We start from the raw sequence: 13,044 nt of genomic DNA, 5'->3' as shown, positions 1-13,044 counted from the left end.
CACCAGGAAGCCCCGTTAACAATACTTACATAGCAAGACTGCCTTTATTCTACTGTATTATGAAATGATGCCCTGTGCTTTATTTTCAAATTTTGATATTTTGATTTGGAAAACATATTCATTAATTTTTGAGCAACTGGTAGTTGATATAAAATGAAAATTTTACTGATTCTTTTCAGTAATTAAAATACTGTTGGTTTGGTGCTGGTTCCTGGCATAGCAGTTCATGGCTGAAGGAGGAGGGAAAGCGGGAGACCAAATCGTTGTGGTGTCTGCATCACACTCTGTTGTCCATTTTCTCTTTTCCAGGAACCCCTGTTTGGTTTTATATGCAAATTGCACCAATAAGAAATGAACATGAAAAGGTGGTTTTGTTCCTATGCACTTTCAAGGATATTACGTTGTTCAAACAGCCAATAGAGGATGATTCAACAAAAGGTAATTTTCAAAGGAATTACCATGCTTAAGGATTGGCCTGTCATTTAAATATAGTATTATTATTTTAACAATATCCATGGGTTGAACTTTTAAAACAAAAGTTTATTATGTGGCCTTTCTTTGGCTTTATATTTATTCTAGTAATTGTCCAGAATCAATTTTATTCAATCATATTGTTTGAATGGAAATAGGACATTGAAATATTAGGTAGTTAACTTAAGTATTATAAGAGAAATTGAGATGAACTATAAGGAAGAGATTTCACGGAGCATTATAATTTTGAATCAATATGGGAATTTCAACAACTTCTATCATACTGATACTTAGAAACAAAAACTGTAACAGCTTGTGGGGTTGTTTGGTGAAGTTCTACTGGAGCACAGTTGATTAGTTGACTGAATTTTGTTATATTGATTAGAGCATGAATAGTTTACTTTTTCAGGCAACTTTTCTTCCTTTATTTAGTTGTTGTAGATTCTCTTGGGTAGATGTTGTTTAATTATGTGAAGAACAATTTTGTCATCCAGAAAGTAGCTGGCAAAATGCAAACATTCTGATTGGAGTCTTATTGACTATAATATTCAGAGAGACTACTCTAGAAGACATTAGTGAGTGGTATGTGCTTCTATCCCCTCTTATATGTAATTTACTCTCATTTTATTCTTTCTAATTATTTTTAAATTAGAAACTGATATCATATAAATGAAGAATGTTAAATACCCTTAGAAGAAGTTTTTATGAAATGGTATTTTTAAGTATCTCTTAGGAGACTAAAAATGGAATGTTTTCTTTATATTTAGCAAACATTGTATTTTTTTACCTCTTTAAAAAAAACTGGCACAGCAATTTTAATCTTTTCAACTGTAATCATAATCAGAGAAAAATTACATGTATGTATATATATATCTCATATATGTAAACTCATGTATGTGTGTGTATGCTCAGTTTCTGTTTAGAATCAAATTGCAGGAGGAAAATTTTATGAAGTGCATACCATTTAAAGTATGACAGAGAACAATTCATTGTGACCATTTCTGAAAATGTGTATGCAAAATCATCTCCTGGAAGTTCAAATAAAGTATTCACTTTTCGACTTGTACTACCTGTTGCGGATTTTACCAGTATCTAGGAAGTTTAGGATATATTGTAATACTATTTTTAATAGAATAGTTTTCTGATAGTGTTTAGGTGTATTGACCCTTTGTTTTGAAATTCAAGGTGCTCCATCCAACAGCAGCAGAATGCTTATTCTTCTCAAATTACGTGGAACATTCACTAGATAGATCATATTCTGGCCATAAAACACACTTTTAAAAGCTTTAAAAGAGTGTAAATCTTGCAAGGTATGTTCTCAGATCACAATGGAGTGAAGCCAGGAATCAATGAGAGGAAGACAGGTAGAAAATCCCCAAATATTTGGAAATTAACAGATTTCTAAATACCCCACGGGTCAAAGAAGAAGTCTTAAGATAAATTATAAAAACATTTTGAACTAAATGAAGATTTAAATATGACATATCAAGTTTCTGAGATGTAAAAGCAGTGCTTAAAGGGAAATGTATATCATTAAATGCATATATTTGAAATGAAGAAAGTTATGAAACTAAATATCTAAGCTTTCACCTTAGGCAACTAGACAAAGAAGAATAATTTAAACCAAAGGAAGCTGAAGACAAGAAGTAATAAACCTTAGAGTAGAAATCAATGAAATAGGAAAAAATTAGAGAGAATCACTGAAACCCAAAAGCTGATTCTTAGAAAAGAACGTTAGCAAACCTCTAGCCAGGATAACCAAGAAAAAGGGAGAAGGCACAAAGTACCATTACCAGAAATTAAAGGACCATCACTACATATCCCATGAGCATAAAAGCATGTAAAGAAATACTTTGAGTGACTTGATAACCACTGAATCGATAACTTAGTTAAAATGGACCAATTCCTTGAAAGACACAAACTACCACAACTCATGATAGAAGGAATAGATAACCTGAATTGTCCTATATCTATTAAATAAATTAATAGTTAATAAAGTTCCAAAATAAGAAGTGCAGATAGTTTTATTGGTGGATTCACAGTCTCTTCCAGAAAACAGTGGTAGAGAAAACTCTTCTTACTCATTCTATGAGGCCAGTTCCATCATACCCAAACCAGAAAAAGATATTACAGACCAACATTTCTTGTAAATGTAGATATAAAAGTCCTCAACAAAAATAGATTGCGAGGATGTGTTAAAAGAATTACACTTAATAACTAAGTGAGATTTATTCCACATGGAAAGGTGTTTCAAAATTAAAAAACCTATCACTCTCATTCATAGTACTGATATTAGGTTAAAGAAGAAAATTGATTTGATCATATCAGTTGGCATAGAGAAAGTATTTTGTCACACACAAAAGTTGTTCATGATAAAAACTCACAGCAAAATAGGAATAAAGAACTTCCTTAACTTGATAAGAAACATTTATAAAAAACCTGCAGCTAACAGCTGTCTGTATCTTAAAGTGCCATATATATTTTTTTAATTTTTATTTTATGGTAGAGTAGAGTTGATTAACTATGTTGTGTTATTAATAGTTTCAGGTGTACAGCAAAGTGATTCAGTTATACATAAACATGTGTCTATTCTTTTTCAAATTCTTTCCCCATTTAATTTATTACAAAGTATTGGGCAGAGTTCCCTATGCTACACAGTAGGTCCTTATTGGTTATCCATTTAAAAATAGCAATGTGCACATGTCAATCTCCCAACCTGTCCTTCCCTCTACCCTTACCCCCTGGTAACCATAAGTTTGTTCTCTGTTAGTCTGTTTCTGTTTTGTATGTATCTGTTTGTATCATTTTTTAAACATTCTGCATATAAGTGATATCTTATGATATTTGTCTTTCTCTGTCTGACTTACTTCACTTATTTTGATAATCTCCAGGTCCATCCATGTTGCTGCAGATGGCGTTATTTTAATCTTTCTAATGACTGAGTTATATTCCTATATATATGTGTATATATATATATTTGTTTATTTATAGCACATCTTTATTCACTCATCTCTTGATGGACTTTTAGGTTGCTTTCATGTCCTGGCTATTGTAAATGGTGCTGCAATGAACATCGCAGTGCACATACCCTTTCGAACCACGTTTTTCTTGTGATATATGCTCAGGCGTGGGATTGCTGGGTTATATGGTAGATCTATCTTTAGTTTTCTTAAGGAATCTCCATACTATTTTCCATAGTGGCTGCACCAATTTACATTCCCACTGACAGTATGGGAGAGTTGCCTTTTCTCCCTGCCCTTGCTTTTATTTATTGTTTGAAGACTTTGATGTCGCCAGGAGTCGTACACAACTGAGCGACTTCACTTTCACTTTTCACTTTCATGAATTGGGGAAGGAACTGGCAACCCACTCCAGTGTTCTTGCCTAGAGAATCCTAGGGATGGGGGAGCCTGGTGGGCTGCCATCTATGGGGTCACACAGAGTCGGACACGACTGAAGTGACTTAGCAGTAGCAGCAGACTTTGATGAAGGTCATTCTGACAAGTGTGAGGTGATATATCATTATAGTTTTGATTTGTTTTTCTCTTATAATAATCAGCGTTGTTGAACATGTGCCTCTTGGCCATCTGTATGTCTTCTCTGGAGAAACATCTATTCTTGTCTTCTGCCTAGTTTTTTGATTTGATTGTTTGTTTTTTCAATATTGAGCTTCAGTGAATTGTTTGTAAATTTTGATAAAGTGCTATATTCTAAAATAAAACTTGTGACCCAGCATATCCTTCAGATGAATTTTTCTTGCATGAATAATACATGAGTGATTGCCAGACTGAGAGAAAAACTACAGACTTTTCCCCTCAAAAATATTTATGCACTTTTAACTTTCATATTTAACGGTTATTGTTTTTCTCATTCATTTTAACTAACTTCATGGCACAGCTAAAGTTGGCCAAGAAAAGTACAGTGCTTTCTCATAGGTTTGACCTGCTGAACATTAATGGTGGTATCTGTTTATGGAAACTAAAAGTTGGCAGCATTTTACAATGAGGTTGGGAAAAAGGGTGCTAATGTTGAAAGACTGACCTTTATTTCTCAAGCTAATAGCGCTCCATTTATCTGCCTCTACCTCCGTCTCTCTGCATCCTTTCATCAGACTCATAGAGCTCTTTCTCTTTTGAATGCATTATTTTATTCTTACAAAAATGAACTCCATTCAGATAAACTCGAGACAACTCAGACCACTTGATTTTTGAGTAATCTGTTCAATAGACCTGTAAATTAAAATTTATAGGGAAAAATCAAACCTCATTGTGAACACCTTAGAGTAAAATATCTCTTTCCAAACCAGAATTTGTAGTGGAAGAGCTTATTTTAAATAGATTTTTTTACTTTGAGACTCCTCCACACCTTTCAAATACATAACAGATTTCGAAAAAAGTATTGAACAATGTAACTGTGAATGGTGTATATCAGCTACTTTCTATTATTCATGTGAGTTGTAAATTTAATATGAAAAATTCAATAGAGCTAAAATATTTATGCCATTAAGCAATCATCCAACTATCCCTATGAAGCTAGCATATCAGAAAGTATATTTTGAAAACTTGGTGCAAAAATGCATCTTTCAACTTTTTAGTTTGAGCAAAGGGGAACCATAGAACTTTTGGGAAAGAGCAGATGAGATTTTGTGATAACGCCAGAGGATCAGTATGATCTGAGTATAGAACATTGAACATGGAGGCAGCAATCTTACGTTTTTATTGGAATATAAAGGCTTTGCATTTTGTGTTGGTTCCTGCTGTACGATCAAGTGAATCAGTCGTATACATACATCCCTTCCCTCTTGGAGCTCCCTCCCACAGCCTCCTCTCACCTCTCTAGATCATCACAGAACACCTTGCTGAACTTGTGCTTAGAGCAGCTTCTCACCAACTATCTATTTAACACACGGTGGTGTATATATGGTAATCCTAATCTCTCTCTCTCTTCACCCCACCCTACCCCGCCCTGCACTATGCCCACATGTCCATTCTGTATGTCTGCATCTCTCTTCCTGCCTTGAAAACAGGTTCATCTGTACCATTTTTTTCTAGATTCTCCATATATAGTAATCTTACTTTAGATTCCACCTTGGGCATCAGAGTTACTTAACATGAGCCTTTTCGTGACTCTTCTAGGAGCATTTGTTCTTTTTGTTTATTTTATTTATTTATTTTTCCCCAACCAAGCATGCTGACTGAGGACACAGTATGGTGCTGGCACTATTAACTAGGTCTTGGAGATACAAAGTTCCTTCCATCATATCCTAATGGGGAGAGGGGTGGTGTGAAAACAGATTGATATATAATGGAAGCTTTCTTCTGATTACTCTTATTTTCTCAGTAAAAGAGGAAACATGGTTATCAACTGAGATTAAGGATGGTGAGGAGGTAAGGAGAGGTTGAAGGAGAGACGAGGAGGAGGTATGAAACAGTTGTGTAGAGAGTGGAGCAGTGAGTAGCTAAGGTTAAACTCAGCAGGTTTGCAGTGCAGCACTAAGGTCCACGTGAGACTTATGGTCATACACTTCATTAGTATCTATGAGCATGATTATGTGTTTACTCCACCCTAGTATGGTCAAAGGTGTGTAGATGGTGAAGTAGGTGAGTTGGATCCAACCAGAATTGGGATTTGGTTAGGTGAGCAAGATGAAAAGAATCAGGGAGCTCAAGGATCAGGGAGAAGGGATCAGGAGCTGAGGATATTTGCAAGAGAGTAGGTTGAAGGTGTTTGCAAAAATTTAAAGCAATACTTAGATAATAAAAGCTTGGCTGCAGATAGAGAAAATAGTGTTTTAAATGCAGAACGAACAAGTGAATCCACACATAGGAAAGCCAGGATATAATTTTTTAAAACATTTCTAGAACAAGGCCATTTTACCTTTTTTTAATGTGGAAAAGGGGCAGTGATTGGAACGAAGGCCCATATCTTTTAAGAATGTGACAAAAGTGATTGAAGTTGGTATCAGTCTCCTTCGGCTTATATTGGTATTTTTACCAAGAAACTCAGACATATAGGTGAAAAACCTGAGTAAATTGGCTAACCGTGAATTGTACTTCTAAGTTGTATCTGGAATGGTAAGTAGAGTGTAATGGCAGCCAACTAATTTGAGAGTAGCACTTCCTCATAATGAATCCTATGATCACCAAAACTTCATTCTAGATGAATTTCTGCCATTAAAATGAATGGTCCCGAGTGATGTCAACTTATATATACATGATGAGTGGTAGCAGAAACTATTGAAGGGGAAGAAACCAGTTTTGATGAAGCAGTTAATATGTGTCAGGAGCTTTGTATTCTTTATAGCTCATTCCTATAATTCTGAAAATTAGTATTATTATCTCCATTTTACTGTTGAAGATTCTGACACTCAAAGTCTGACTGATTTTCAATCCAGTGTTCTCTCTATTGGACCATGCTGCCTTCTCCCTTTCCAGTGGATACTTATTGGGGTTTGGCCACCTTAAACCCCCTGCTTTCCTTTTTCCCTACAAAGATGAAGCACAGGTTGAGAACAGTCTGATTCTGACAGGACTGTACTGTTTTGAATCAACAGAATTTACTGATGATAATTCAAGGAGGGAAAAGTGTTTTTGTTATCTCTTGTTTCTGATACTGAGGTCCTGGAGCTGTTGCTCAGATTATTAGTCAGTGGTACCTGATACATCATTTATAATAGTACAAAGGGGAAAAATGACAGCCAAGAAATCCATTCTGTTGATTATCCATATGTGTTCTAAAAGCGATGGCTCAAATCTCTGCCCATTTATATAGTACAGTATTTTCAAACAGATTCAAAAACTGCCAAGACACTTAACAGTGTGAAATATCCTGTGCCAAATAGTTATGGAATCTTTGTGCCAATAATTGAGACAAAAAAAGTTCCTGTAGAATGAAAATAACAGTAAAAATAGCAGCCTTCCCTTTGTAGGAAGCCAATGGTTTTCTTTAGAGAGGAAACAACAGATGAAATATGAGTAATTATACCATATAGTCTCTTTGGCCAAGAGTATAATTGTTTACCTAAGCTTTTTTCTTATAGATTAGAATCTTGTGTTGCACTCTAGTAGATTGATTGAACTGCCTCTGTGACTTCCTTTTATTTTTAAGATTAGGCAGTCCATGACAAAGAGGTTAATTGCAACCCAATAGAGCTAAACTAATGTTTTATTAAGAAGGAGTTGGTACCCTAAGCTTTTAGGAGAACAAATGTTCTCATAATGCCATGAACAACTTATAGAGCAAGTATTAGGCTCTTCATATTCAGCTGTCTGTTCACATTACCCCATATCGACCACATCTAAGTAACATCAGCGAACTGTGCTGAATAATCAGTCACACCAGTTAGGTCTCAGTAAAGGTGAAATCAGTAAATGTATCGCTGGGGAAAGTTAGAACTGCTGATATGCCTTTTTTTCCCTCTGACCTAGACAGTGTGACTGCTTAACTTTTTCAAAGTTTGACTGTTTAGTGGGGGCTACTGACAGATCAAAGGAACTAATTCATCTAATCACACGGGCAATTCCAGATGTATCCAAGGGCACAAAGGTATAGGTATAAGGAAATTCACTGTGGCATTGTTAGTGATAGTGAAAAATCTAGAAGCCACTTAAATGTTCGTAAGTAGAATATATACATGATCAGAAAAAAGAAAATGCCTAATTCTCTGAGATAATAAAGGTACAGGCAAGAATCAGTTACCATGGTTGGGTGGAACTTGAGATGGAGGGAACAGAAGGAAAGTTGAAGGCTGTTGTGTTTCCTCTGTCTTCTGCTTTTTCAATAACATATTTGGTAAGGTAATCTGCTGAGAGTGAGGATAGAGGGACAGCATAAAGAAAATAATGCTCTTTAGAACTGAGGACTGCAAGAAAGCTCTCACCAGAGAGAAAAGATCACTGAGCAATTTAGGGAGTGCATCTTTGAGTGCTCCCTTTGATTTAAATGTGAATCAAAACACTCCTCGGCTTTGCATTGCTTTTCTAGCTCTGTGAGCATTTTGATATTGAAGCTCTTAAATGGTTAAATGATTAGACAACTGCCTTTGCTGTCTCTAGGAAGAATCCTTACCAAGTATTGATGTTTCCTTCTAAACTTCTCTCAGTATGTCTGAGTCAGTTTGACAATTGTCACCACTTTTTTTGTTGTTTTTGTTAGCAACTCCTCAGTTTTCATTTTGAGAGAAAAATTATAGTCCTCCACACTTCCTCCTCAACCATCTACCATACCCTTTCTAGTTTCTCCAACCCAAAGCCCTTCCTTCACAAGACAGAGTTGTATTAGTATCTGCTAAGAGCTGATCATAGAAAACCAGAAGATTTGCTTCTTTATTTTCTAATTTTAACTATTAATACATATGATCTGGGTGCCTTGTTAATTTCTATATATCTTTTTAACTAATGTTCTCATTCATTCAAAAATGTGTCTAGTGCTCACTATGTGCCAGTCATGGAACTAGACAACAAGGATAGAAAGAATAAAATCTGGCACCTAAAAGTCATACCATGCAGTTAACTCCCTTTTCATCTATGTTTAAGGGTTGTCTCACACAGAATAAAGTTTCAGGTTGAAGAATTAACGTTTTTCTTTCTGTTTCTTTCTACTGTTTACCATGAAGAAAAGTGTATGTGTTTTATTTTCACAGTTTTAACATTTTGTCTTCCTCCAGGACATTGAAATAAGGTAAAGGGATGAAATAGTTCGTGATTATGTTGACTTCATGTGTAAAATGAGATACACATACACAGGCACGTTTGTTTTATGTTTAAATGAGGAACTGCTGCTTCCTCATTAAGGAACGGTAGCGTGTACTCATGATTCTTGAAATAGAAAGCCAGAGGATGATGATAAAGATTCATCATCATGTTTCTCCTTCCTCACACATTTGCTTCCCTGTACTATCCTAGGAAAGGAGTGAACACATGGTATTAGATGATTTGTATTCTTCCATGTGTTATTGAACTTATTCCTTTGATGTCTCCTTTAATTTTTTAAAAATACTTTCTGAACAAACCATTATCACACACAGGAAATAAAAATTATCTTCTCTTTTAATCTAATAATCAGATGTACTAATAGGTGCAACATTATTTATCTTTGAAATATGAACCCTAAGTTACTATAAGATTGACTTGCAGTAATTCTTGGCAGTCCAGTTGCTAGGACTCTGTGATTTCATTGTTGAGGGCCTGAGTTTGATCTCTCATCAGGGAACTAAGATCCTGCAAGACTTGTGGCTCATTCAGAGAAAAAGAAAAGAAACTGAATCAATGTTGACTTGGAAGTTTCTAAAAATATTCACTGCAATTATAATACTCAGTTGCTGTAAAAAGAGAAATGATCAACAGGAAATATTTTAACACACCTGCTGCCAATATAGTCTCTGTCATCTGAGGACATCCTCATCATTTTAACCCAATAAATAAAAAACTAAACCAAAACCCAGTGATAATAATACATGACAATATTTCATGTTAATGTTCAAGCAGCTTATTTTTAAAGTTACAAGTAACTGTTGATTAGTTAGTCAATTAAAGGTCTATTTTATGGCAAGCCTCTACCAAGTTCTGAGAATGGAGAGAGGAATGCAGTGTAATAGGAGTGACTGACATGCTTATCAGTGATTGCATTAGTGTTGCTAGTGCCATGTGAGGTATGTATCCTGTAGTGTGAATGCACAGAGGAGAGTACATCTCTAATGGGTGGATCCAGGAAGCTTCCAGTGGATCCCAGAATGCTTTGAGTTTGGAGGTACCAGTAAGCATTAGCCAGAATGATGGGAAGGGAAAAAGCATTTCAGGCAGGCAGCATGATTATAACGTGTGAAAGCATGAAAGCATTGAATGTCATAGGGTGAACAAAAAATTCCTAATGGATTTAGTTTTGTTTTTCAATTTGTCATTTTAATTTGGCAGTGATTTGAGTATAGAGTGTGTATGAGAAGTAAGAGATGGATGCAGAGCAAATCTTTAGGGTCAGAAACTAAAGGACACATATACCAAGGATATTCAGTGTTATCCTGATGACCTCTAGGGATCTCTTAAAGAATTAAAAATGGAAGAAGGGCAAAGTAAAACTTGTGCTGTAGAAAGAACTCTGGCAGCAATGTGGAAAATATGTGGTCAGAGAACGGAATATAGACTATAGTTTTTAGGAACTACTGTCTAACTCAGGTGAAAGATGATATATATGACATGACATATTAGCGATGGAGAAAGGAGATTAAATTTTAGGATATTTATGGAAGGAATTGGATGTGTGTGTGTGTGTGTGTGTGTGTGATGTGATAGTGAAGAAAGCTGGTGAATCTCAAGTTTCTGATTCAGACAGCTGGAAATATTGTTGAGTCATTCACTGAGACCAAGAATCCATGAAAAAAGCAGAGTCGGAAATGTGGGGAGAAGGTGATGTTAAGATCAGTTTTGAACATGTTAAGAGTCATCTGAGTAAGAGGTGACCAATGACCAATTAGACATAGGTCTAGTACTTGGAAGAAAAGTCTAAGTTGGTGATATAGATTTGCTTGATAGTATTTTATGCTGATGTTTAGTTCTTAGAGTTGATGGCATATCTGGTGCTTCCTTGTTTTTCTAGCATATTGCACAGGGCAAACTTCAGGGATGCATACAATTTCCAAAACCTAACATTCTAGTCACTAGGATGAGCACTGTTAATGAAAAAGAATAAAGAATCTTCTATCAACCAGTACCAGTTTACTCTTTCCCCCAATCCAATAGTTGATATCACAGAGTGAGCTGAATTGATGGGACAATAAAACCTAAATGAAGCCAGAATTCGACTGAAGAACAGCAGTAAAGTATGATGTCATCTACCTTGTATGGCTTGAAAGACATTTGGTTGTGTTTGCCCAGGATTTCTTCCTTCATTTTTTGTCACATTGTCTGAAATTTCATCAATTCTGTTAGAGTCATTCCACTGGACCATCATGAGTTTTCATTTTTAAGGAGTTGTTTGGTAAATACCCTAGTTAAAGGTAGTACTGTGGAAATTATCAAGTGATCTTAATGGAGTTTGTAATAGATTAGAGCTTTTTGGGATAGCTAGAGAAAGGCTAATTGAGATAGGAGCAGACTGTGGTTGGTTTTGTTCCACTTGGTCACATCTCATTGACATTCCCTTAAAGTTAATTAGCTTAATAATGAAAAATTAATGATTTTAATAATGGAAATAATGGAAGAAAATTCTTTTTTTTATTAAATTCACATTCCTTCCCCTCAGAAGTCAAAGTTACTACACTTATAGAAAACGTTATTAAAGATTCTATATATTCCCAAAATAATCCTAAAATACCAATGAAATTGTTAGTAAGAGAGAAATAACATTTTGCTATGTTACAAAGAAGATGGACCTGTGTGATATGAACTACAGTATGTGAGATTTGTTGAAGTTGGACTTTATTCTCTTATATATGTGTATCTTCACATAAGTACACAATGACTTTTTATTATGGTAATGCTACCTTCTATAATAAATATCCCCCAACTTAAGTAGTTTAACACAATAGAAGCCTATTTCTTGCTCATATAACAATACAAGCAATTGATCCTTGGCATGTGGCATTCTTCTATGCTCTGATTCAGTGGCTTTGCCATCCCCTGGGACCTTATTGTCATTTTCATACAGCAAACAGAAGAAGAGAGAAAGTATGCCTCTTTTGCCTCTTAAGTTCTTGCATGCATGGAAGTGACACACATCACTTCTGCTCTCATTCCATTGGTGAGAACTAGAGACATGCCCATACCTAGAGGCACAGAATGCTGGAAAATGCATTCCTGGCTGAGCAACTGTTTCCCAATAACAAACCTATACAATGCAAGGGAGAGGATAGAATTTTATGGACACCTAGCTGTTTTTGCACAAAACACAAAGATCACACATAAAATTTACTTATTATTTTATAACTGCCCTTGAAGTATATGCTGATGCCTGTGTAAAAATAAAATGCTTTAGGTTGATACTTTTCATTAGTTCTGCATTTTCATTAGTATGAAGTGCTAACTTTTCATTACTTATTCTATTTTTGAGATCCCTTGATTATGAGCAAGAATATTGACTTCTATATTCATTATGTGTGAAAAACTGAGACTTTCTTTCCTTATTTTTAAGGTTGGACAAAATTTGCCCGATTGACACGGGCTTTGACAAATAGCCGAAGTGTTTTGCAACAGCTCACGCCAATGAATAAAACAGAGGTGGTCCACAAACATTCAAGACTAGCTGAAGTAAGTGCAAGATTAACTTCTGAACATGCTGGTGGTGGTACATTTCCCCCATCCAAATGTCTCAATATTGATATTTCTGTCTATTATTTTACAAATACTTATGTGTTAATTGATTTTCCCTTGTAGAATTGTAGAAATTCCATAAATTTCTTTTTATGCTCTCCTACTTTGAAAATGGGAAGGTACTTTACAACATCCTAGGTGATGTCTGTAGAATATGAGGTTTTCTTTGAGCAAATGAGATAGCAAGTTCATTCATTCACTTGTGTGTGCAGCATAGACTTATTGAGGGTTTGCTCTATGCTTGGTACTATGCAAAGGATATAAAGATGAA

At 35.2% G+C, this 13,044-nt stretch overlaps 1 protein-coding gene across 1 annotated transcript in view; it reads left to right on the top strand.

Annotated features, from left to right (window-relative positions):
* KCNH5 (potassium voltage-gated channel subfamily H member 5) overlaps positions 1-13,044 on the top strand; it is a 391,931-nt gene that overhangs the window by 48,823 nt on the left and 330,064 nt on the right. Inside the window, exons 4-5 of the mRNA XM_052646974.1 lie at positions 310-438; positions 12,595-12,710. Coding sequence (XP_052502934.1) covers positions 310-438; positions 12,595-12,710 — 245 coding nt within the window. The remainder of the gene's footprint in view (positions 1-309; positions 439-12,594; positions 12,711-13,044) is intronic.

The sequence above is a fragment of the Budorcas taxicolor genome, chromosome 10 (assembly GCF_023091745.1).
Source record: "Budorcas taxicolor isolate Tak-1 chromosome 10, Takin1.1, whole genome shotgun sequence".
Lineage (NCBI taxonomy): Eukaryota > Metazoa > Chordata > Mammalia > Artiodactyla > Bovidae > Budorcas > Budorcas taxicolor.
This window is presented reverse-complemented; position numbering and strand designations above follow the sequence as displayed.